The 26,638-nt window shown below is 41.1% G+C and overlaps 2 protein-coding genes across 2 annotated transcripts; one reads left to right on the top strand and one right to left on the bottom strand.

Annotated features, from left to right (window-relative positions):
- Positions 1 to 21,710, top strand: LOC106898798 (granulocyte-macrophage colony-stimulating factor receptor subunit alpha-like). Its single transcript, XM_014960247.1, has 12 exons — positions 1 to 185; positions 5,401 to 5,518; positions 5,678 to 5,820; positions 7,226 to 7,343; positions 9,007 to 9,136; positions 9,229 to 9,404; positions 10,545 to 10,681; positions 13,207 to 13,239; positions 14,203 to 14,332; positions 14,975 to 15,068; positions 17,210 to 17,291; positions 20,562 to 21,710. The coding sequence occupies exons 2-12, from the start codon at positions 5,431 to 5,433 to the stop codon at positions 20,625 to 20,627; spliced, it is 1,197 nt and encodes a 398-aa protein (XP_014815733.1). The 5' UTR covers positions 1 to 185; positions 5,401 to 5,430; the 3' UTR covers positions 20,628 to 21,710.
- Positions 21,711 to 22,328: 618 nt separating this feature from the next.
- SLC25A6 (solute carrier family 25 (mitochondrial carrier; adenine nucleotide translocator), member 6) lies at positions 22,329 to 26,472 on the bottom strand. The gene is made up of 4 exons (XM_014960172.1): positions 26,338 to 26,472; positions 25,437 to 25,998; positions 24,518 to 24,658; positions 22,329 to 24,018 (listed from the first exon to the last, which is right to left on the bottom strand). Exons 1-4 carry the CDS (start codon positions 26,470 to 26,472, stop codon positions 23,861 to 23,863), a joined length of 996 nt encoding a protein of 331 aa, XP_014815658.1. The 3' UTR covers positions 22,329 to 23,860.
- Between the last annotated feature and the right edge of the window lie 166 nt (positions 26,473 to 26,638).

Raw genomic sequence — 26,638 nt, forward strand, 5'->3', positions numbered from 1 at the left:
GATAAGCTGAGTCAGTTTCTGACTTGCAGCATTTGCTACTTAAAACTGGCATGCAATAACAAAAGGCAACTGGCAGAGCAAAACACTTACTGATGCCTGCACGACCACAACTATAGGATCGAGTGTCCTTGCTGCTGTGATCCAAAATCAAACAAGATAAAGAAGGAGGGTTTTTTCAACAGGAGGTATGTCTCTCTATGTTGTATGATGTTTTTTCTTGTGCCACAGAAGATTTTGTGCAGAACAGAAATGTTTGCCAAGGATAGGTTAGGTATAGTTATACTAGTGCACATATGAAATATGGATTAACTTCCTGCTTAGGAAAGTCTAAGCAAAATTTTTGTGATGCTTTAGCCTATTTGATTAAAAATATAAATTTGTGTAAATATAAAATTTCTAAATCTTTCTGAAAGATTCGAGGAAGACTATGAATTGTCTATAATGCCTGTTGTGTTATTTGACATTTCTTATCTGACATTTATTTTGTAATAACTGAAAGAAATGCTATTTTCTGTACCGTTTCTATAAATTAGTCTGAAATAGAAATACGTGGATTTCTATTTATTGCAAAAAAATAAATCACAGAATCTTGGGATCGTTGAGGCTGGAAGGCATATCTGGAAATTGTTCTGTCCCATCCCTTGCTCAGAGGAAGGTCAGCTACAGTAGGTTGCTCCAGGATTTCTGGAGCAAACCTTTCAAACCAGTAAGGTTTGAGCATCTTCAGCGTTGAGATTGCACAACCTCTTTGGAAAACCGATTCCAGTGTTTGACTATCCTCACAGTAAAAAGTGCTTTCTTGTGTTTAAATTGAATTTCCATTATTTCAAGTTTTGCACATTACCTTCTCTGCAAAACTGCTTTCCAACAGTGTGTGCTGGTGCCAGAGTAGTTCCTCCCCACATGTGGGACTCCACAGTTCCATTTGCTGAGTTTCATGACATTCTTGTCAGCCCACTTACCCAGCCTGTTGAGGTCCCTCTGAAGCAAAATAGTTGTATATCAACAACTTCTTCCAGTTTTGTATCATCTACAGAAATCAAAATACTGATCTGAAGACTGAACTGATTCTGTGAAAGTTGTATTTAAGCAACTTGAGAGGAATATTTTAGCAATTTGAGAGGAATATTTCATTGCCTGGTATGAATTGTAAGGTTTTTATTCCTGTTTCTATGCCTCCTGGTATGCTTAGCAAGTGTATGGTACTCTTCATATGTCCACAATGTATAAACATCAGTTTTTCTGCAATGGATAAGTATCATTTTATACTCACATCACCCCATGAGTAAAATTCAAATTTTCATTTCTGGAAGTGTGTGATGGGCAGGAATAGCTTTCCCAGAGCCACTCAAGGAAACAAAATCCATGGCAAAGCTGGCAATTAGAACCAAGGAACCTTGGTTTCAGGTGACATTTTCTGGTAGCATCCTGCACTTACAACCTAAGAAAGAATACAATAGACTGTACAAACTATGATAATAAGAATTGAAAGTTCGTAAGTTAGCATTTAATGGATGCTTTCTGTAAAATCTACTATAGACATAACCATAGCTTTTAAATGGGACTGTATTTTCCTTTTGACACATGGATACTGACATCATTCTAGAGCAGATTGAGTTTGACCACGCCTTGCTACAAAAGACAAAATGGACTTATGTTTGCTAGCACCCAACTTGCCAGGGATACTGCTGAGTTCTTACTCATCATCATACATTTTACATACATCATACATCTGGTAACATTAGATAATCAGTTTAGCGATGTTTTCCATGGTAAGATTTTGCTACTGAAAAAATGAAACATACAGGCTATGCACATAACTCTAAAAATAAAGAAAGCTCCAAGGCCAAGTATCACTGGCTGGCTCATATTCACATAGCTTAGGTGGACAGATGAGGCTTATAGCAAACCTGTCTTGAAGAGAGCTAAGGAGTGAGCTAGGAATTGAGGATTGTGGAAATCAGGTTCTTGAGTCTTTTCTGGGGACCTCCCCTACATAGCAGGGTAGACACATGCTGAGAGGTGAAGCCACTTGCGTGACTGGCCAGGAGAGAAAAAGGAAAGAAGCAAAACGGAAACAAGCATAAAATTAAGGATGGGGGGCTTATGCCTAACAGATTCTATATTATCTCTTAAATTAATGAAATATGAGGAAATACCACTTACAGAAGAATATCTATGTTTCTTCTGGGCTGATCTTCCAAATAACACTCCCAAACAGTTTGACATAAGCGTGTGTTCCTTCTGACACCTTCAATACTGAAGTCTGTTCAGAGCAGAGGGGGTTTTACCACACCTGTCTGCAAAAGAGCAGTCCAGGAGAGGGCGGAGGTCCTGAAGGCACAAAGCTCCTACAGATGTGGTGCTGGAGCCATTTGCTTGGCCACTGGGAAGAATGCAGGCATGGGTCAGGCAAATGGTTTAGGGCTCACCACAGCTCCTATGTCTCTTATCCTGCCTGCAGGTCAGAGAAAAGCCAGGGGACCTGGCTATGTGTAGGCATCTTCTGCTGGGACAATAAAAAGAACACAGGCCCAACCCAATCCTAATCCTTTCTTGTGTAATTTCTTTTAAAAGTCAGTCAAGGGTGAAACGCATGCTTGAGAAGCAAACCCCCTTAGTGTTGTGGTCATTGGAAATGGTCATTTCTTAGCAGGAAAATGAACACTTACAGACCCTGCTATTCCCACTGCAAGTCCAATGACATGTCCAGTGCCTAGAGACGATGCCAAGCAAGCACTCCTTGAAGCAGGCAGAGCTGTAGATGACTCCTTTGGCAGTGCTCCAAGCATTTCCATGAGAAAACATGGAGAGTGCTTGCAGCATGGGGCTGCTATCATGTGTAGGAAACCTGAGGGAGATTTTGAAATCAGAGGAGTTGTGACAATAGACAAGGAGATGACAAGAAGAATAATAAAGCAAAGACTATAAAGGAATGGCGAGCAGACAGTTGCCAGATAATAAGAAAATAAATGCCAAAAAAGGAACGTAGGATGAGGAAAGGAAGGAGAAATGGTTAAGATTGACTGAACAGATAGCACAAAATAGAGAAAAATATGGTTATATGAAAAAGGGAAAACTATAAGGACAAGAAGACCTGAGGTTCTTACATGCATCACTGAAGACATCACTGAGAACATCAGAAAGTTAAAATAACCGTTGAGACCAATATCTCACATAACATTTCATGGTCAGTCCTCCATACTGTTTGTATTTAAGATTCTTCAGTATCACTTTGCAGCAGCTGTGGCCACATCCTTACTGCTGAATGATGATTTACACACACACAAAAAAAAGAGACTGATATTGCAACAGATAAGCAGAGAAGAACGAAGCTACAGTGAAGTCTGTCTCTGTTGCAACCCTGACATGATGTCTTGTCCTGGCTTGATTCCTGGACACCATGATGGATGGGTCAACTCAAGACAATTTCCATGAAATGTGAGGTGCCCCCTGGAAATATTCAACACATTAATTTGCTTGGAGCGTCTGGCTGGGTTTTTGCTTTCATCACAAATGGAGTCAGTCTGGAATCTGCACTCTGAAATGACCATAAAAATTACTATAGAAGGACAGACATGTAACAAAATGTTACCATGTTCCTACTTTTCCTGACTTCTTAAGAATTTACCTCACAGTCTTAGATTAACCTTAGAAATACCTAGAATCAAGAAAATTGCTAGTAGGAAGTTACACTACTAGGAAATACTAAAGCAAAGAAACAAAACAACAACAACAACAAAAAAAACCAAAACCAAAAACAAACAAAAAAAAACAACCAAACCCCACACCCCTACATTAACCCGCGTTGCTTCTTCATGTGGAACCAAACCCCACACCCCCACATTAACCCGCGTTGCTTCTTCATGTGGAAAAAAAAAAAAAAAACAAAAAACCCAAAACAAAAAAAAACAAACCCAAATAAATAAAAAAAGAAAACAACAAAGAAACAGAAAAACAAATGCTGGGAATACAGAAGTCTCTTCCGAAGAGTTTTACCTTCCTCTGAGAAAAGGAAAATGGTACCTAAGATACTGATATGCTTGACAAGAGCTGATGCCAGTGTTGGAGTAGCTCTGCTCCAACCGCCACAACAAATGAATGAATGTGGAATCACCCTTTGCATGTACTCACACTTCCTTGGTAATTTAAATTTCCTACAGTGATCTGTAACGTCTGACTCCTCAGTTTCTGACACTGCAAGTAGCTAAACTTTGAAGTAGACTGTTCTGGGATGATGGATGTGAACCTCTAACAGCAGAGGCAGTCAGTCTAGTTTGAAAAGCAGAGAGTCATTTGTGATAACAAATAGGAAAAAAAATACTGTGGTAGTTTGACCCTGTCTGGTCACCAGTTGCCCACCAAGCCACTCTATCACTCCTCGTCTTCTTTGTTCTGTACTTCCCATCAGCAGGTGGTATCCAGCCACTCCCTGGGAAGGAGGGCCTCAGTATGCAACAGCAGTTGCTTTGGAAGACAAATACCTTAATAATAAATGTCGCCTCCCACCCTCTCGTCTTTTCTCCCAGCTTTTATTGCTGATCACAGCATCATACCATGTGGAATATCCCTGTGGTTATCCTGAGTCAGCTGTCCCAGCTGTGTCCCCTCCCAGCCTCTTGCCCACTCCTAGTCTACTGGCCTTTAAGCAATGGATGGGGTAGGGTGGGAGAGACAGCCTTGATGCTCTGTCTCTGCTTAGCAAAGGCCAAAACATTGGTGTGCTATCCACACTCTTCTAGCTACAGCTACAAAGCGCAGCACTACGTGAGCTGCTCTGGGGAAAGTTAACTCCAATCCAAATGGGCCCTAAGACCTGCTGGCAGGAGCAGGTACAGGCTGTGAAGGTGCCTGGTGGTGACACTGTCTTTAATAGAGCACTTACAGAGAAGTGAGTCATCCACACCCTGACACAACCAAAAGCCAAACTGTCCACCTCCAAAAAGGTGCCTTCAATAAATGGTTCAAAGCCAGTCTAAACATTTACTTTGCAGCAGAAACTGGAGCACTGCACAGGAAAATCTGCGATGCATACAGCATCAGAAAGCAAGAAAACCTGACTTTCTGGTTGTATGGTTAGGATAGGTATGTGGGACAACAGTAATTCTAAGTCTGGATCGAATACGGTGAATGTATGTTTCATAATGAGAGTCTGTGGCCTCTCTGTCTCAAACAGCTCTGTTGTAATGGACAATAGTGAGCCTAGAGTTCTTTGAAAAAAGAGGTGCCTGCCAGATGTCCTGAAGTACACCCTGTGCTTGGCTATTTTGTAGGGCTGAATTAGACAGTAACTTTGACTCTTCCCATGAAAAAAGAACTGAAGCTTTGCAGAAACCAAACTACACTTTGGCATTATTTTTCTTTTTTTTTTTTTCCCTTTTTTTTCTTCCCCCCCTGAAGGTTTCGTCATCTCTTTTCAGAGAAGAAAAGATGTTTAATACTCTTGGACTCATTTGCATGATTTGGTGGTATATGATGTTATTTCATCCCCTGCATGCTGACATCCAGTGTACGGGGCGTAAGTATGTTTTTGTAGATGTAATCTGAGAAATAGGGTTTAATACTTCATTTATCAGAGATACTTGCAATTGTCATCTTAAGCCTGACAGATGCTATCCTCTGCCTTCAACAAAACCAGTAGTATATCCTTACAGAACTTATTCTGTAACACTTTCAGCAAAGGCACAAGAATCAGCTATTAGAAACATGAAAATAAACTGGAGAACTGGAGAACTGGAACTGTCCTGGAACAGCAGTAAGAATTTCATTACATACAAATGTACCACCGAGGACAAGATAACAGAAATTCTACCACAAGAGGTAAACCTCCTATTCATTGTGATAAGTAGTTGCACCTTTTTTATTTACCTTTTATCAATCTCACTTACTTTGAAAAAACTAACCACTTGCAGGTAAAATCTGATCAGTCATTGTTTGCAGTCTACAGCTCAGTCTGTCAAGGGCTGTGCAAAATTGTCACTGATGTCAGGGTGCATTTGCAGCAGGAGGAGCATCCTGTGTATACCACAGAACTGAAACTCTGGCACGAAAGTGGAAAGGAGGTGATAGCTTGAACTGTAGCTACGTTGAATCACGAATAGGGCTGTAGCTGCTGAAAAAGGGGGCTGTGAGACTCCTAGAGAAATTAGGTAGAGGCAAAGCAAGAGACCCTTCAAAAAAAAGGGAATTTTCCAAACACTGCCATGGATTTTCATTATCTCGAGTTCTTCACTTGCTTCTCAGTAAATTGGATCATGCTTGTAGCACAAGTTATAAGCCCACGTTATCCAAAGAGAAAAGTAGGAAGCTTGACAGAAAGAGAGACAGAGATGGCTTATTTAGCCTAGCAAAGCAGATGCCTTAATTAGAAGTACATACTACAAAAACGTATCATATCTTTATTGAAGATTACAAGTATAATGCCATAGACACCTTTCTGACCCCTGAGGAGGTCAGACAAGGACTTTTATTTCGCTGAATCCTTTGAATAAATTAAATTGTGCTTTCCTCATTTATTAACCATCTTTTTTTTTATGCCACTGGGGTATTATTAGCCTTCTTTAATAGTTGCACACTATTGTTGTACCATCCAGTGCCTGAAGCTGCAAAGCTTTTTGCATAGTTACACTTTTGATCGCTCAGCTCCATTCTACATCACCCTTAAGTGCTATAGGTGGGAGTTTGCTCTTGAACCTAAACCACAGACATATACACACAAGATTTTGGCCCTACTAATTGAGTTTTTGAGTTGTAAAACAACTCAACAACAGCTGGGGCTGTTCAGTATGAGGAAGAGGAGGCTGAGGGGAGACCTCATCACTCTCTACAACTACTTGAAAGGACACTGTAGAGAGGTTGGGGCTGGTCTCTTCTCACAGGTAACTAACAATAGAACGAGAGGGAACGGATTCAAGCTCCAACAGGGTAGGTTTAGATTGAACATCAGGAAGGAATTCTTCACAGAGAGAGTGGTCGGGCATTGGAATAGGCTGCCCAGGGAGGTGGTTGAGTCACCATCCCTGGATGTGTTTAAGGGATGTTTAGATGCGGTACTGAGGGATATGGTGTAGGGGAGGACTTTGTAGAGTAGGGTAGATGGTTGGACTCAATGATCCCAAGGGTCTCTTCCAACCTCAATGATTCTATGATGATTTCCACAGCCAGCATCATCTAGCACAAGCAGAGGAAAAACAGAGAAATAAACCCTCGACATGTTCTTTTTCAGGTGAATAGTTCGGTATGCAGTTTTGCAAAGGAACAATACATTCTGCACAAAGGGGTACTCTGTATCATTGAAGTGCCAAACACAAACATCTCAAAAAACTTCACCTTCATCCCTGGAGGTAATGTCTATGGTCTGGGTGAGGTTTTCTCCATTTGTAATCTTTTAAAGGTAAATATTGCCTTAGAACACAATTCCTTACATAGTAGGTAACTGCTTTATTTTCTATTAAAAAATATTTTTTTCAGATCTGTTAAAATTATTGCTCTGTAATGAATGTTTCCACAATTCTGCAAGACATGTATTACTACAGATGTACCAGTAATTGCATTATTTTCTTTCATACTGGGGCTCCGAAATGCCACTAAATTTAAGGGTAGATTCAAATAACTGTTCTGGCTGTTACAAATTAAGATGTGGGTGACTGTTTCTTCATTAAATCCTTTCCTGCCAGGCTGTTGGTGAGTTTGTCAGGAGCAACCAGAGCTAGCTAAAGGCACAGTCTTTACGAAACTCATAAAATGGGAGGAGGAGAGGAAAGGAAATAACGATGATAAGCAGCTAGGGGTAAACTGAGTGTAGCGATCTCCTAATCTGGCCCTGGAGTGCCGGTGCATGTGAAAACACACACACCACACACACACAAAGATATTCTGGCCCTGCCCCATGTGGGAGTTAATCCAAGTGGGGTTTAGGCAGATCCTAGGCTCATAATCCCAAACCAGAAGTTTTTAGGGCCCATTTTCCCCTGCTTTCTGAACTCAGAGATCTCCACTAAAATTGCCCAGACACCAGTGCTCCTGCAGCTGTGCATAACTGGTGCATTTCAGATTCCACAAAGGTTGATGAGACTAGTTAGCAGTTTGAGCAGAGAAAGTACTCCCCACTCCTCTCTTCCTGAGGACATGACAGAGAAAACACTTTCACAGTGACCCTCAAAATAGAAGCCAGGACACACTGACTCTTAAAACTCCTTCTTCCTTTCATTACTCCTATTCAGCTGGCCCTAGCCTCCAAGCATGCAGGTTCCCCGGGGGATTGACCCTGCTTCCGCAAGGGTGTCCTCAGTAATGGGCTGGAGGTAGTAGCGCAGGAAGCCTCCACCCTTTCGTGGAAGCTGGCGCACACTGCAGAAAGAAGCAGAAAATTTTCTGATGGAGAAGAGGGAAGAAGGCTGAGCATGCCTTCACAGCCCAGCACAAGGGAGCTTCTTAAGAAGCAAGGTTCTCGCTTCAAGGTTTGAGCAACCTGGTCTAGTGGGAGGTGTCCCTGCCCATGGCAGGGAGGCTGGAACTAGATGATCTTTAAGGTCCCTTCCAACCCAAAGTGTTCTGTGATTCAGTGTGCTCCAGAAAAGGAAGAGACCAAGTCTCTGTCACCCACATAAGGGCAGAAAGCTCTAGATAGGAGGTTATTTGACCAGAGGGCCCCACTTTACTTTTTAAGGCCCCAGCTTTTTAAACACTGCATGGAAGCAATTCAGGAGTGGATTCCTGAGCATTAATTTTAAAAGGAGAAGACTTCTCTCTGTAGCACCAAGGATGGTGTTAAAAGGCAACATGCATTGCTTTACCTGTGTGAATGCTCCCCTCACCCCCAGGTTTCGCAGGTCAGAGGCAGGCAGATTAGAGTGAGAGTCCAGCTTTCTCTCAGATGTCATGCCCAACGCGAGCAACAACCAGCAGGAGTTGCAGGGATCTAACATATCTAAGCCTGTGCCACGGTCCTCCAGCTTGGAGCAGTCGCATGATTTGTCCTCATTGTGGGTATTCCTGTGTTTTCAGGCGTGAATGGGTCGGCCATTGAAAATTTCTCCTGTGTGATTTATAATGTTTCCCTCATGAACTGCACTTGGCAGGCAGGCCGGGAAGCTCCGGGAGATACCCAGTACTTCCTCTACTGGCAGTACTCAGGGTAAGTAGGTCTGCTGGAGTCTAGGGAAGTCTGCATTCTCATTTGACGCATCACCCTGCCCGTGCTTAACTAACGTACTTTGCTATAAACAGACCTAATGACACAAAGGAATGTGAGCTTTACATTAAAGACAAAAATGGCAGAAACATAGGATGCAGATTCGAAAATGTGACGACAAAGCCAGGAAGTTCTTACATCCTGGTGAATGGCTCTAGCAATGTCTCCCAGATCCAGTTCTATGATACGTGCATTGACCTATATGAAATCGGTAAGTAAATGAACATTTTTATTTTATTACTGTTTTATAAAATAAGGAAGTGGGTAATTTTTCTCTGAAGAGAAAGATCAAGGTCTGCAGGCATCACAGGAATCTTCAGTGCAGGACAGACTGTGCTTCTGATCGACAGAATATAGTTCCAAACATCCACTAAAACTAGCAAAGGCAGAAGCAGCCTGGAATAACAGCTTGAAGAGGTGGGGCACACATATCCATGGAATCTAAGTGATGAAAAGCAATGGTTAGACTTTCAATGCCACTTTTCTGATGGGCTCATTTCTCCATCCCATATTTCCGTGCCTGAGAGTCACAAAAGGTACATGTCCTAAAACCAAAGGGAAAGTTCAACTTGCAAATTAAGACTGCATTATTTATGTGTTACCTGTGTGAGAGCTAGGAGTTTAAGCTCCGATAGAGATTGGGGACAGCATTCAGTTGCCTAAAAACTTGCATTATTAGTGCCATTTGAGACAACCCCAGACATCTGAAGCATCCATAAGGCTTGTAGATGTGGCCCAGGACCTGTGAGAGACCAAGGGGTCCTCCTGGGTGTCCTATGTGGTCTGCAGTGCACAGTGTGAGACTGACTCCTGCCTGCAGCTGATGCAAGCTGTAAAGCCCAGAGCCATTCAGCCCAGCATGCCTGCTCCACGGTAGGCCGAACGGCGCTGCAGACATCACAGGCCCTACTAATGAGGTCTCCACTGACTGCAGTGGTTAGGCACTTATGTCATGCCTAATCACCTGTATTGTAGGCCCTCAAATTCAGATGACTAAATCTTCTACCTGAATACTACCACATGCACAGAAACATCCATCTTTTTTTTGCTATGGGGACTTGCATTATCAGTGTGAAATTTAGACAGAGAAGAAAAAGGCACTCTGCTGATTGTACTACTGAATTACACAAAATACTTTTTTACGTGACCTTCAGTTACTTCAGATGTCCAACAACTGAAGTGATATATTCAGAATCTGTATTTTACTCCTGTTTACCACGTAACATTAGTTAACGCCAGTAGCACACAGTTGTACATCAGTCGCCTGAACTTCACAAGTATTTTGCTATGAAGACATGAATTGTAGCTGATTACTGACCATGTCTACATGAATTATTTCATTTCTTTCCAGAAATACTCGCTCCTCCATTAAATGTTACTGCCAAATGTACTAGAGATTCAAGCTGCATAATTACATGGCAACAACCCCTTATAAGTTATCCGAGAAAAGGGAAGTGTTTTGAGTATGAAATTGGGATACAAAATAAGGTAAAAACAATGTCTTGGTTTGTGTTTCATATCATACCTATGTACATACTTATCTCTAACATGCAAACTTCTGTTTCCGTATTTATTAACTTCTCTCTCATAAACTATCGTGTCTTCCTGTTCCAGTTCTGCTGGTCTTGCATCCCACTGCCCATGACCTTATTTTAAACTAATCAGAGGTACAAAGCAGAAAAGCAGAAGAGATTAGGGAAATGTTATGAGGGTTCTCTGTCCAAAGACTGGGAGACCACCTGAGATGCTTTCCTGCATGAGCACATCTCACAGTGATGGCAGTCTGCAATCTGCAATGAGGGTGCTACCTTGGTGGCAGCCTCCAGCCTCTCACGCTCACCCTGCTTCCCGGGGCACCTTAGTTCACCCACCCTGACATTCTGCCCTTCTTCTCCTGGAGCCTGGTTGAGCCAACTGACCCCGCCAGCCTACACAATATCCACCACACCCTCTGTTTTGAAATTAGTGCTGAAATAGAAACCACTCATCTGAAAAAAATTAGATACCAGCAACTCAGGAGGAAGTTCACACAGGCCCAGGGTAGACATCTGCAATGGATGTGTTTGCTTTTCAGTGAGTTACCCTCTACACTCTCTGCAGTCAGATGTGGTGTTACCCATCTCCTTCCAAGGTAGGCGATAGACAAATCATGTCTTTAAAGTCCTTCTTTCTTTCCATTGGCTATAAGAGAGGAACCTAAGATGGCTATCTCAGATGTAAACACGTATGTACCAAAAGTGAGCCGGTATTTCTCCCGCGTTATAGGCAGAGCACTACCAATTTACCATAGTGACCATAGGAAAGTGATGGACAACACAGAATGTCTCACTTTACCACAGCTGACGTACGTCTGGTTTCCACCAAACGCAATGGAGCAGGGAGGCTGAAATATCAAATCCTCCTCCACAAATCTCAGTGCCTAAAGGACTTGATTTTAACACCCTTAAGGACAAAGGGCAGCAAAAATATTTGAGCCCATGAGTTTGACAAAGAGGCAAGAAAAAACACTCTTCCTCCCCATTCCTGGGACATCTGTTTCACCATTATGTGATTTCCACACATGGGTAACATCTGTGCTGTGACAAATTAGGGCTCCCTACTCCATCCCCTTTTCCCAGCCACAGCTCAGAAGCTTACCGCAGCAGCAATTCCCCAGGTGTTTGCAACACAAGACCATTACAGGAAAGCTTAACTAAGGGCTAAACATAAATTTACAACTCAGACAAAGCAATACGTCATTAACATTCATCAATTCATTCAAAACAAGGCCTGCAGGTTGCTTGCTGTTTGGATTGTCTGGATTTTGTATCTTGCATGCGATAATGGTATCTACCTTGGTAGCTATTTCAAGAAGCAACTGCAGTACACATAGCTTTCCGGCCAGCTGGTATAATTTGACAATAAGATCTTGTGTGAAATACTTGGAATTTTTTACATAGAGGTATAGGTTACAAAATGTGACTAAAGCAATATTATCAAAACATTTCTTTTAAAGAAATACATATTACCTCTTCTTTCCCATGCTGCAGTCAGAATAGGTGGAGTTCAGTAGATTCCTACTTCTGGGTGTGAAATTCATCCCACAAACTGAATCACCTTAATGTAGGTGTCTGCAAAGGAACACAGATGGATAACAGTCAATGCAGATCTCGGGCTCCATGCAGCTGAGCAGTAGCTGCCTCATACCCCTAAAGGTGGTACCAGAGGTACCTACATGGAGACGGCAGATATAACTCATGCCTTTCATGAGGGGCTGTCAGAGGTAAGGCAGGATATCCCAGAGCAGCTAAAATGGCACTGTACTCCTAAAGTTTAAGCAACTCATTTGCACCCTCCCCATTCACAGCACAGACTGATGACTTCCACCACATCCTGAGTTGGAAGAGCTCAGCTGACAACAAGTAAAGGGGAAATACTAGTCTATTGCATAACGCAACATAGACAGTGGGTATATTTTCTGAAATGAGACATTCCTTCCAATAAATTCTTTCTGATTTTTCCAGAATGCTAGCTATCCTTCTGACATTACATGTGATAGATGTTTCCAGGAACTCAGCTTTTCAATGTTTTTTGGGATCCTTGCTAAAATAACTGCTATTGATTTTGCTCATTTTTGAACCTGTACCTTTTCAGGTTCTTTAATCCAGGTCAATGCTTGATTCTGGTTAATTAAATTTTGATTGTATGGGATGTGCAAGTAGCTCTTCACAGTATTTTGGGGAAAGCCCCTGAGTATGGATCACTCAGATGTCTAAAACGCACTGTGTAAATATACCCATGGAAGAAAATACAGCTTCTCACAACCACTGATAAATAATTCATGTTTTCTTCCTTCTGTAAAATGAAATGGAGGAAGCCAAAACTCTGCATAAAGTGCTATATTCTGGAACATATACAATTGTTTTTCAGTTTAAAATTACTTATTATCTGCATAAGCAAGAAAATGAGAACAAAAGAGAATATTTGATTATTTGACAAGAAAATAAAAATGAGGATTGGTCTTTGGTTTACAGGATGAGCCCAAAGAAGGGAAGAAGGATCCTCCTGTAACAGTAAGTATTCTTGTCCTATACAACTAGTGCTTTTGCCCACTTAAGCATATAAATACCATTGTATAAAATATAATTACTCCAAGAACTGTAGTTTTTTGTCCCAATATAGCAACAAGAATTCATGAAAATACGTTCCTGTAGTATCTTTATGTGTAAACTTAATACATCTCTTTTGGATGGTGTAGCTTACACGAGACAGAATTTATCATGCATTTCACGAAATTTCATACTTTCCATTGATCAGACAAATAGATTTTGCCTAAGAAAAATGTTATGTTTTGCATAATAAAAATAGGAAATGTTCTCTTTCTCATATCTGTTGGTGGAAAAGTACTACTGTAGTTCAGGACAGCTAGACAGAGGGAACACCAAGATCTTCAAAACCTGTGGACATTAATTTGGCTTCCAATACACACTGTCAGTCTTCCCCTGACACGAGTGGTCTTCTCGGCCCTGGAAGCATCTTAGGCTTGGCAGATTCCAGACTTTGTATAAAGTATCATGAGGCCAGATTATACATATCTGTTATTGGATTGTCTCAGAAACATTAAGTCTGTTTAGCAAAGACAGACACCATCCAGGGAACACGATTAAACCCTATAAGGGGTGCAAGGTGAATTTACAGGATACTTCTCCAGTTTCAGCTTTCTGTCCTGTTTTTTTTTAGGATCCATAAAGAGGGACAGGGAAAAAGTGTCCTTAAAGCATAATAAAATAAATTACAGACCAAATAAACTTCAAAATCTAACTTTAAACTTCAAAAACCAGAAAGGTCTGGTGGCAGGATGAACTAATTAATCACCGGTTTAAATCTGGGGAGAAGAACATCTAACTAGTACATACCTAAAAGTCATACAAAATATTTTTTTATAGAAAGAAACTGTATCAGTAAATTAAAACCCAAATTTTATTAACATTTACCTATAGGGTGAAATGTGTTGATTGTTTTGATTTTAGATAAGGAACAACACATACATATTCCAAAATTACAATAAGAAAAAAAAGTACATTCTGAAAATCAGAGCACGTGGAATCAACTGTCTCCTAAGCTCAAACTGGGGGGAATGGAGCGAACCCATCGAGTTTGGTAAGACTGTGAAATATTATTTCAATTTTTTTTTTCTTTTTGGTTTTACCATATTTCCCTCTCCTTTTCCCTCATGCTCAAGGACAGGAATAAAATCTTAATTCTTATCCAATGACATGAAAGGAACTGGGTGGAAATTACTGATGTGGAGGAGATGCTTAAGTACTATGACAACAGAGGCTGATACCTGCCTTTGACTAGTTGGGATTGTGGAGGCAGCGGTTTCTCAGATGCCAGGGCTACAGGAACAGGCTGAGACAGATCCAGTCGTGTCTTCAGTCTGGAGTGCCTTTCAGTTTTTTAAGCTTCTGCCATTAATATCTTCCTCTTCTTTCCGCATATTCCTTTTCACCCTTTCATCAACAGTCTTTTTACAGTTCCACCACTTTTGGTCTGGTTTTGATTACGTGACACTATTTCTCCTTCTCTTTTCTAGACTTTTTTTTTTTTTAATTCTCTATATTTTGAATGTTCAAAATGATTTAAAATGCATCAAGCATGCCTGAACTTTTTGACAAGGTTCTGTAAGAAGTTCAAGTCCTTTGGATTATTTGAAAAATGGGGTGAAATTTGCATTCATTACTAATAGTCACAAAAGTTGCTTTTTGACATGCTAAGATTTCCCTCTCTTCAATGTTTCAGGTCAACCGAAAGATTACTTTATTTTTGTGATTTTATTTCTGATAGCAATTGGAACAATCTCAGTGATGTTGATCCCTTATTGTCTTTTCAAAAGGTAAATCAACCTTATTGTTGTAGAAACTTTTAATACAGCATTATTTCTATGAAACACATTCCTCCTATCTTTGAACTTCTTACCAACAAACTTAAATAAACTGATTATCAGTATCATGAAGTATCATTATCAGTGTTGTTGTGGATGCCACTTCAGCATGCAAAATCACTACAAGTGAAAAAGGGGGAAAGGATGTTAAAGTTAGGAAGTGATTGATTCCACCAGATCCTTAAAAAAAAAAAAAAAATTAAAAAAATCTCTGTTCTTACTTTAGCATCCACAGTGCTTTGAAGTCCTTGGCTTCATACAGTACCAGACAAGAGGAAATAAGGGCAAATAAATGTGATTATTTTGATAAAACTTCTCACTTAATGGCGGAAGAATGGTAGGGGTTGGAAGGGGCCTTAGGAGATTATCTAGTCCAACCCCCCCCGCCAAAACACGTTCACCTAGAGCAGGAACACATCCAGGTAGGTGTTGGAAATCTCCAGAGAAGGAGACTCCACAATCTCTTGTTCTTACTTTAGCATCCACAGTGCTTTGAAGTCCTTGGCTTCATACAGTACCAGACAAGAGGAAATAAGGGCAAATAAATGTGATTATTTTGATAAAACTTCTCACTTAATGGCGGAAGAATGGTAGGGGTTGGAAGGGGCCTTAGGAGATTATCTAGTCCAACCCCCCCCGCCAAAACACGTTCACCTAGAGCAGGAACACATCCAGGTAGGTGTTGGAAATCTCCAGAAAAGGAGACTCCACAATCTCTCTGGGCAGCCTGTTCCAGTGCTCTGGCACCCTCAAAGAAAAGAAGCTTTTCCTCATGTTGAGATGGAATTTCCTGTGTTCCAGTTTGTTTCCATTGCTTCTTGCCCTGTTGCTGGGCACCACTGAACAGAGTCTTGCCCCATCCTCTTGACACCCACCCTGTAGATATTGCTAAGCATTGATGACATCTCCTCTCAGTCTTCTCTTCCCCAGGCTAAACAGACCCAGGTGTCTCAGCCTTTCCTCACAAGAGAGATGCTCCATTACCTTGATCATTTTTATAGCCTTCTGCTGGACTCCCCCAAGTAGTTCCTTGTTTTTCTTGAACTGAAGAGCTCCAGAACTGAACACAGCACGCCAGATGAGGCCTCACCGGGGCAGAGGGAGAGATAGGATCCCTTGACCTGCTGGCCACGCTCTTTTTAATGGTCCCCGGGATACCATGGGCCTTCTTGGCCACAAGAGCACATTGCTGCTTACCTTGATCACTTTTATAGCCTTCTGCTGGACTCCCCCAAGTAGTTCCTTGTTTTTCTTGAACTGAAGAGCTCCAGAACTGAACACAGCACGCCAGATGAGGCCTCACCGGGGCAGAGGGAGAGATAGGATCCCTTGACCTGCTGGCCACGCTCTTTTTAATGGTCCCCGGGATACCATGGGCCTTCTTGGCCACAAGAGCACATTGCTGCCTCATGGTCAACTTGTTGTCCACCAGGACTCCCAGGTCCCTCTCTGCAGAGCTACTTTTCAGCAGGTCAACCCCTAACCTGTATAGGTGTACGTGGTTATTCCTCCCCAGGTGCAAGACCTCACACTTGCCCTTGTTGAACTTCATTAGGTTCCTCTCCACCCAAATCTTTAGCCTGTCCAGGTCTCACTGTATGGCTTTCTGGTCTGTCAGTACTGCTCCCAGTTTTGTGTCATCAGCAAACTTGCTGATGCCACCACTCTGCCCCCTCATCCAGGTCATTGATGAATATGTTGAGCAAGACTGGACCCAGTACTGACCCCCAGGGAACAGCGCTAGTTACAGGCCTCCATCTAGACTCTGCACCATTGATTACAACTCTCTGAGCTCTGCCATTCAGCCATTTCTCAATCCACCTGCCATGTGATTTATTGAAAAACATTGTTTAATAATGTATTTACTGTGATTCTCATCACAAAATAAATTTTAGTTACCAAAGTGGTAAGTGTAATAACAGTTATCCACCAGTCTACACTGAAAATATTTTCCTTCTTACTTAGTGATTTGTACAGCAATCGCTTTTCAATCTCAAAAGTAAAAAATGTCCTTAAGGTATAAGACAAAATGTTTGTATAAGTTATCTTACCAGTGTTTTTAGTTTCTTCACAATCCTGTTTTCTATCCAAAGGTATTGCAGTTTCAAAAGCATATTTTCTCCCATTCCACAACCAAAAGACAAAATTAATGCATCAAACGATGAAGATATGCAGGTATGCTTTCTTTTCAATTCAAATTTGATATCTATAAACCACGACAGGCAAAAGACTAGAATAATTGGCATATAAAGTTGAGCGTTAAATTTGGTCCATTAAAAACTATTTTGTTCCCATGCAAAGCATGCTGGTTTGAAATCAGAAATGCTCTATGCCAGTGCTGAGACTGGTGATTTTCCTGTAGATATTTGCAGACATATTTTAAGACCTGAGTTACCAGTTTTACCGAGACCAGTATTTTCTGTGTGTACCAGTTTTGTTAGGTTGCTGTTCATACTTTGAAAGTAACTTAAGTGAGAAAGCATTTTCCATTACCATTTTCAAATACCAATGATCATAATATAATGTGAATATATATTTTGTAAGTCTGACTACACCCATATTGAAAAAAAAAACCAAACATCAAAACAGAAACAAATGTGTTGAATTGAATCATGGAAAACAGGGCTGGAACAACAGGTTAACTAGCCTCCCTCTTTGCTTCAGTATAGGATTAGTTATAATAATTTTGATGTTTTGTGCAAACTGTTCAACCAATATTCTACAGATAAACGGTGCAGTTTATCTTAATGTTTAATTATCCTTCCTTTTAGAAAGCTTTTTTAATGGCCTGTTTTATTGTACTTAAAATCCATTACATCTTGTCCTTATTCCTTTCCTGCTTACAGCATCTCACATACTTGCCCACTGTCAACAGCACCTAACTCTTCCAGCCTTTCTTCATATCTCATGACAGCCAGGCTCCAAGCCGTTCTTGCTTCTCCTCCAGTTCTTCCATTTGCACAGCATCTGCATAGTGAGGCAATGCTTTGTACCAGCTGGCTAAAGCAAAGATGCACTTTAAGTCAATAAATTGGGCTAGTTGTTTATTGCCTACAATGTTTCAGAGGGCAACATCCAACCACTCTTTTTAACAAGGCTTTCGAAAGTCCTCGGAAAATTTTCCTTCAATCTTTTACAAAGAATCCTGAAAACTATTACTACTAAAACTTTCCAGCTTAGGACAACGTGCTTATATATAGTTACCAAACTTATTTGGCTTTGGTCCTAACATCTTTGGCTTTAACAAAAGGTAGGTAGTGACGTAACGTAGAATCATAAAATGGCTAGAGTTGGAAGGGACCTTAAAGATCACCTAGTTCCAATCTCCCTGCCATGGGCAGGGACACCTCTCACTAGAGCAGGTTGCTCAAAGCCCCATCCAGCCTGGCCTTGAACACTTCCAGGGATGGGGCATCCACAGCTTCCCTGGGCAACCTGTTCCACAGGGCCTCACCACCCTCACACGAAATAATTTCTTCCTGATATCTAATCTAAATCTCCCCCCTTTCAGTTTAAAACTATCACCCGTCATCCTATCTCAACACTCCCTGATAAAGAGTCCCTCCTTATCTCTCCCCTAGTCCCCCTTTAAGTATTGAAAGGCCACAATATGGTCTCCCTGGAGCCTTCTCTTCTCCAGGCTGAACAACCCCAACTCTCAGCTTGGTAAGAGAGGTGCTCCAGCCCTCTGATCATCTCCATGGTCCTCTGCTGGACTCACTCCAACAGGTCCATGTCCTTCTCCTCATACACATTCAGTCATAAATACCTGCTATCTCACTTCACATCAGGCTGCCAGAGCCAATGCAGTCCATAGTCTATCACATTATCAAATAGTAATTGCTAGTAAAATAGCAAGCAGTCTTCAAAAATTGCAGACCCTCCGGATTGTTTGCTTTTATTAAACTTGAGGGGCATCCAAATTCCTGTATGCACGCTGCCAGAATTACTCTCTGCAGTCACTCCACTACCACCCAGAAGCCTTTGTGGTTTGGTTTTGTAAATGGTGGTACGGGGACCTCCATGCAGCAGTCATGGTCCGGGTTCAAGTCAAGCCCTCGCTCAGGTTGCCTCACACCTGCCAACAAGCACCGTGAAGGTAATTCCTAAGTCTCTGATGTGTTGAAACAGTTTCTAGACTTTTTTTTTGCCTATTTTAATCTAGTCTTAAAGCCTAGTTTTATTTTACCTCCACCCTTGGGTATCTAACACCGATGGAATGCTGTAATTCCTCAAAGTGGAAAATAAAGCAGAACAAATAGGAGAGCTCTCCTTCTTCATTGATACCAGGACCACCTCTCAGGCATTTAGTGCTAATACATTTATGAGCTATTTTGAACCCATAATGTCCTTTAAACACGCCTTTTTAAAGCTTACATTTCCTGATTTGGTCCCTTTTTGGACCTTTTACACTTTCTCATTATTTGCCCTGTTTCACAACAGAACTTTTCCTTAGATCACTGAAAAAGCCTCATGATTTACAACCCTAACCTTTCTGCACTGAGTTTGCACTTGTATCCTTATCGTTCATGTTAAAGAACTGCCAGTTTTCCTATTGCTCCCAACCAATTCATTCAGTTCATCAGACACCTCTAACCCATTTTATTTTACTCATCTTCCTTCACTTTTTGGTCACTCACCCCAAGTACTTTCCTCACCCTCACTCAGAATTACATTTTTAATACTTTATTTTCCTCTTTTTCTGAATTAAATACATTCCTAGAAGTCACAAGACATGCTCTGGGCGCAGATATATTGCTTTCTTCAGAAAATGACTGAGCAGCATAAAACACCATGACCATGAAGCCCTGCAGAGTTTACTAAGCCCACAGATTTCCTAGACAAAATTCCCCACCAAGACAACCTGGTTTAATGTTCTGTAACACACCCTTTATGTGACAGCAAGCTTAATTTTTTTTTCCTTGCTCTTCTTTTTCCTTTATCTTACCCCCCCCCCCCCGCTTTTTTAAAAACTAAATTTATCTCCCCTTAATATTTTAAGTCCTCAAACCCTGTATCAGTACTATGACCTTACCCAGCAACTTCCAGTCTTGTAGAGCTCCAGGTTAAGCAACATAAAACCATATGATAGCAACCAAAATGTTTTATCTATAAGTCTAGGTAATTCCTACATATAGAAAACTCAGTCAATATTCACTGAATAATTTTTTTTCTATCATCTTAGCTAAGGTTGTCCAGCATTTAAATCAACTTTTCTTTCTTTTTCCTTCAGCTGACAGATAGCTAGCAGTGATCGCACACGCTAAAGTCAAACAATCCTTAGCTGTCCCTAAAACTGTCTTCTCCTGCTTTGCAAGCATTTCCTGTGTATTAAAATAGCAAGAGGAGGTGTGTTTGGTACTGGTATCTAAGATTTAGAAATGTTCTCTGATCAACAGTGACTCTGTAGCTTACTGCACCTTACAAAAATTTCTTTCTCTTCAGACAGGATACATAAATCTAAAAAAGAGTTGGACTGAGGAAATAACTGTAGTTGAAGAGATGACTTAACTTTCCCAAAATGAAACATGCTTGGATTCCCCAACATGAAAGAAAATCCTGGAACATCTTCACAACTAAGGAATACTTCAAAGCACAGACTTGAACTGAATACCATCACCCATAAAGCTATTTGTCCCACAAAAATCCACCTGACACGGAGCAGATGAAAAAAGTGCAGAAAACCCAGTAAAATCTGTTCTTTTCCCTTTGTTCAAAGCCATAATGCCTGGGAGCCAAGCTTTTCTGCCAACACCTGCTGTGAAAAGATGCTTAAACCTTGCTGAAATTTTCTTCATAATGTGAGACAAGGACTCTCATCCGCAACACAGAAGAAACTTTGAATTATTTCCTATCTTCATTGCCATGATGCTGCTTTCCTCTGAATATGATTTCCTACAGGATTGCACAAGAATGCCACAGTAGTTAATTTTCCCACCTTATCATTTTTACATACCTAAAGTATTTCCTGAAGCAGAAACTAGCTATTTGAAGTGTGTTTAAAACTGCCCTTCAACCTTGCAACCAAACAGTCACTGTACATCCAATAAACTTCATGCAAAACAGAAAATGGGAAATAAAATAAAGCTTGCCAAAAGTAACTATTAATGCTGGGCTCCCAGCTGGCCATTTCATGACCTCAGTACTTCCAATGCCAGTGTGAATATCTGCAATATTAATATGGACTTAACTCACATGGCTATTATTTAACTCTTCAAAAAAATCCAGTGTAACAGTTGTGAGAATTGAAATAAAATCTGTAATAAGATTTTTTAACTGTTTAAATGTAAAATTTCCTCACACCAATGCCTTTTATTTATTCCCTTTGAAGTGTGCAAGCCCTATTTCCAATGCCTTTTAAAAATAACATAGGCTTTAGATGCCAGTGTTTTCTTACACAAATTCCAGATCTTATACTGTTAAAAATAGTTTTCAAAATAAATGCATTTTAACAAGCAACTGTTTCAATAAGGCAGAAAACAAATGCTTTTTTTAAAAGTCTCATTTATTGTTTGCCTCTTATGTTCCCACACTGCATAATCATACATTGAAAATTGCTGCTGCATGACTAAGGGAAGCCACATACTAAAAAAAATAATAATGAACACCACGTAGTACATGCTGAACGCACAGCATAAGTAAATTGCAGTTCCACTTAAAACCCCCCCACACCTACACTTCTATTGATTTATTTTCCTATTTCTTCTGGTTAAAACCTGGTTCTAGAGAGGAAGGGGGGAGGTGGGGGTGAAAAACGTCCTCCCTGTTTCAGGGGCTGCTCAAGTAATTGTCATGTTTGGTTCTTCCTCACAAAGCCAGAGCCACGATACTCTCACAGTGAGGTTACGTATGTGCAGTATTCTATCGTTATCTCTACCTTTCAAGCCACTGATATAGAAAATAAACCTAAGCAGTGTACTTATATAAGCAAAAACTCTTCCCCCGCCTCACAAAATCAATATAATTACAACTGAAACAGCAGGTTGATTGCTAAGGTCAACATCAGATGACGTGCCTGCACGAGAAAGCTACCATCACCAAACAGGGTAAAACCACTTGCAGTAGGTACATAAAGTTTGCTGTGAGGCTGTGCACAAAGCAGCTGCGTCGTGTACTTACATTCATATACAGATGGGGAAAGCTTCTGCAACAGTGACGGGAAAAGGTAAATGATGTCTGAGAGGAAGGTAATAATCAGCCAAAGCCAAGGAGTTCATTTAAATACTTCATCTTGAACAGCAACCTCAGAAGGCACACAAAAGAACTCAGCAGCTCAGTCAGCCTTCAGTGACTCAAACAATGACACACCGTTTCTTTCTCAAGATACAGGGAGAGTTCTTAAAAACACGATTGGAAGATGAACATTTTGGTTTCCTTTACTGGTCCCCCTACCATGTCTTTGCAGATTACAAAGTACAAAAGTAAGATTATATACACATGAAGAGCGGCACATAGGTATTACATTATCTCCAAGAGCAGTAGGAGAAATTATTTAATCCGATTTTGGTCTTCCAATAATCCCAGAACTAGATATCAATGAGTTAATGCTGAAGGCTGACCTACCTTGATCTATATTTTACAGCTACACAGAAGCATACATATTCCCTCCCACGCACCCCATCAACTTCACCTCTTAGAACGAACCTCGTTTCAGATTAAATTCACCTTGCTGACCACTGCTACACATCAGGCCAAACAGTATCTCCAGGGGCACAATCAGCACTTCCAAACAGCAGCAACAGTACAATACATAGGTTATGCGGAAGTTGAAGGCATTTACTAGGTTCCTGGGTTTTTGCATGAATGCCACATTGCTTTCTATATTGATTTTTTAAAAAAAAAAAAAAAAAAAAATTCATTTTAAGCTCTTTTATCAAGGGCAGGAGTTTTACTTTTTGACTGTCCTTGGGGCTTTGGATTCTCCTAGCGCTAGAAGAGAAAACCCCTCCATTTTGAATCATAGGAAAGGTTGCAAATCAATTTCTAAGAATCATGCAAAAAGCCACTTGCAGCAGCCCATCATACACTATCAGGCACAAAGAATGGGAGTGGTTTCTATTAGTATAACCCATGCTTCCCCCCGGCAAAGTTCTCACATTCAATTTTTTCTTAAAAAAAAAAAAAAAAAAAAATGAAGCTTTTCCTGTTACAGAGTGCAGTGTAAGTGTATCAGAGGAATCATTATCTGAAACAAGTTTTCAAACAAAAGAGGCTTTCCCAAAGCTTTTATGTAATAATTTCAACACAGACAGAGTAAGTATGTTTATTGTTTTACAGCAGAATGCCCCAATTTAAGAACAAAATTGCTAGATGTTCAGCTGTGCAAAATGGTACATAGTGCTTCAGTACAAGTGGAAAAGAACATGATTTGTTAGCAAGTACTTTCAAATACAATTTTATGGTCCTAGAAGATAGGACTTGAAACTGGGGACTGATCCACAGGCAAATAATTTTTTCTGCCTAAATTGGACCCAGCCACTTTGGACCCAGAACCAACACTGCTCATTCCTCATTTCTGGGAAAAAAAAAAAAGATAATCACCACACTGAATTGCTAGACTCAGTGTCTTCGTGAATGTTACTGAGAGATGGATCAGTCCTCAATGTCAGTTTCTAGCCCCATCTACAAGTATCATCTGGCTCCGATAAATAAGACTCACAGGAATTTCTTGAAGGTCAATGGTCCATAATGGTAGTTATTCTACATGATCTGCTCAACTTGATTTCCAATTCTAGTTAGGCTGCTTAAATGACTTTCTTGAATTCATCGTACAACACAAGCACAAAAGCGCCCCCCATTCCTCTGAGAACATTGGACCATGCACCCTTGAAGAAGGCCTTTCCTCCCTCATCCCTTGCAATCTTCCGCCAGCAGTCAATTGTTCCAGAGTACATGATATCAGCTGCAGAAAAAGAGCAAAGAGTTATTTTTAATTCCTATAATTGTACCCAAGATGCTTTTAACAACTGCCTAATTTCAATTCTCTAGTTACTTTGTGATGTCCCAAATCACGTTTTAAGACTGTAACAAAATACTAGTTCAGGCAGTAGAAAAGCTTCCTATCTGCTTGTCTAATTATTAAAAGCTAAGCCACAAAATAAAAATGTTACGTGTTTTTTCTGGCAATTGTACTGTCCCCTAATTGCCTTCATTTAATTTGTCATTGCAGACAAGTAGTCCATTTGGTCACTTCATATTGTATAAAGAAAAGTCCTCAACGTAATTCCTGAGAAACACCACAAGTAATGACCCTACTGCATTTCCTCATATCATTTAAATGTAATAGAACTTAAATCAGATTTATGGAACAAGGAACTGTAAGTGCTGAGGGATGACTATTAGGAAAAAGGCACTCCATCTTGTTAATGGTATTTAAAGAACTGTACAGTTGAAGAGCCTACCTCCTTTGCGTCCTGACTGCATCATCATTCTACGCCGCACTGTATCGAAAGGATAGGAGACCACACCAGCCACTGCAGTCACCGTCTGGGCAATCATCCAACTGATAACAATGTGAGTATTTCTGGGATCTGGGAGCATGCCTGCAACAACAAAAAAAAGCCCAGTAATTAGCTTTTTATCTTGTACATCCTCCTCTCGTTCACTCAATGCGTGACAGCTACTTTACTGGATGAAGTATTATGAAACATTGGAAAGTTGTACTTTGAAGTTGTACCAAGACACAACAAAATTTAAACATTCTGAAGCAGTTATTACAAATAAGACACGAAAATTAGCAGGATTTTTTTCTCAGTAATCAAAACAGGTAACATTTAGGCACCAAGATTCATTTCAGACTGGCATGAGAAGAGATCTAACTACTGCCTACTCTTTTTAGAAATAGTGTAACTAAAAGAAGTCATCGTCCCCGTGAATTATATTAAACTATAAACTAATGTCAATGACCTCTATGCCTAAATGTCTTGCTTAACAGACAAATGCTTTTTAAAAGCACCGCTCAATCCCGTTCTGCTAAACACACTTGAATTGGTTAAATATATCTACAGTGATGCACTGAACGAAAAAGAACTTGCAACCGTGTATGGTTACCAACATGCTTTGCCAGCATTAGGAAAAGCTCCTTTAAGGACACGTACAGAACCAGGAATATTTGAAAGCTGACTGCTGCCACCAACGCATGCCTGAGTTTTGCCTTGAACACTGCAGTGTCACTGCTGTTGGCACCGATACCCCCGGCAACCTCCACACTCACATCAGCTATAGTTACTACAGACAGACACAGCGCAGCATCCAAGAACACACATACAGAAACAATAAAACACTGAAAATCAGTTTATCAGATCCTTGCTGAAATTTTACCTTTTGCTGTATCATAGATCCCAAAGTAGGCAGCTCTATAGATGATGATGCCTTGGACAGAGACATTGAACCCTTGATACAAGCCACGCAGACCATCAGACTTGGTAATTTTGACTAGACAGTCCCCTAGACCAGAGAATTCTCTGTCTGCACCAGCTTTTCCGACATCAGCAGCCAGACGGGTTCTTGCAAAATCCAAGGGGTAGACAAAGCAGAGGGAAGTGGCTCCAGCTGCACCACCAGAAGCCAGGTTACCAGCAAAATACCTCCAGAATTGAGTGTGCTTGTCTACACCTCCCAAGAACACCTGCTTATACTTATCCTTGAAGGCAAAGTTGAGAGCTTGAGTTGGGAAGTATCTGATGACATTTGCCAAGTTTCCTCGCCAGAAAGACAGCACTCCTTGTTCCTTTGGAATACGCACTACACAATCGATGATACCCTTGTACTGCTTATCAGCAGCAATTTGTTTACTCGCATGTTGTACCTGCAAATAAAAAAAATATGTATTTTGACTGTATGCCTTGGCAGGCCTGCAGTACAGTTGGGCTGAAGTCCGCTTCTACTAGAAAACAAAGAGCTGTTAGGCCTGAATGCTTGATGGCATTTGTGCACAGAGATTAAGCCCCTGGGAGCCATGACAAACCAGCTGTGATAGCAAACTTCCAAGCAAAAGCTCTCAGGTCAGTCTGAATCTCAAGACTAAGAAGAACTGTCATTTATTTGTATTTTGGTGGAGACCCAAGAACTCGAGGATTGACTAAATTCTCAAGAATTAAAGGTATAGCTTTTACACAAACACTAAAGAAGCAGGTGTATGTAAAGCTGGTCTTGTACAATTCTAAGAACCAGAAAAAAGCCATAACGTCGCTTCCCAGTATCTTTAGAGCTTGGGATCTGCCAAAATCCGAAGGCCACCTGTGAGGAACCAGGGCGAGCACAAGTACCTGCGGGCTGAGCCTCTCCACAGGCGAGAGCCCTCGCTGACAGCGGCGCGGAGGCCTGCAGGCGGCGGGGCCGCCCGGCCCGACCGCATCGGGGCGAGAGGACTTCCAGCCGGAGGCGCTGGTGGCGGTGGGGAGTGGCGAGGCGGCCACCAGCCCTGGGCCCGCTGTCCCCTCCGCCCCGGCCAAGGTCACTAGAGTCACCTTGGGGCGCCCCCCACGCCCCGCCCCGCCCCACGGAAGGCGGGGAGGGAGGGG

This window comes from Calidris pugnax, unplaced genomic scaffold (genome assembly GCF_001431845.1).
Source record: "Calidris pugnax isolate Ruff unplaced genomic scaffold, ASM143184v1 scaffold188, whole genome shotgun sequence".
Lineage (NCBI taxonomy): Eukaryota > Metazoa > Chordata > Aves > Charadriiformes > Scolopacidae > Calidris > Calidris pugnax.

Excerpts from the sequence above, each read along its gene's own strand:
- LOC106898798 (XM_014960247.1), top strand. The coding sequence starts at position 5,431 with ATGTTTAATACTCTTGGACTCATTTGCATGATTTGGTGGTATATGATG. Across the intron at positions 5,821-7,225 it reads CAGAAATTCTACCACAAGAG|GTGAATAGTTCGGTATGCAG; the intron begins GTAAACCTCCTA and ends GTTCTTTTTCAG. Across the intron at positions 13,240-14,202 it reads AAGGGAAGAAGGATCCTCCT|ATAAGGAACAACACATACAT; the intron begins GTAACAGTAAGT and ends TTTTGATTTTAG.
- SLC25A6 (XM_014960172.1), bottom strand. The coding sequence starts at position 26,472 with ATGCGGTCGGGCCGGGCGGCCCCGCCGCCTGCAGGCCTCCGCGCCGCT. Across the intron at positions 25,999-26,337 it reads CAGGTGGCCTTCGGATTTTG|AAGCGGACTTCAGCCCAACT; the intron begins GCAGATCCCAAG and ends GTTTTCTAGTAG. Across the intron at positions 24,019-24,517 it reads GCAGTCAGGACGCAAAGGAG|CTGATATCATGTACTCTGGA; the intron begins GTAGGCTCTTCA and ends CTTTTTCTGCAG.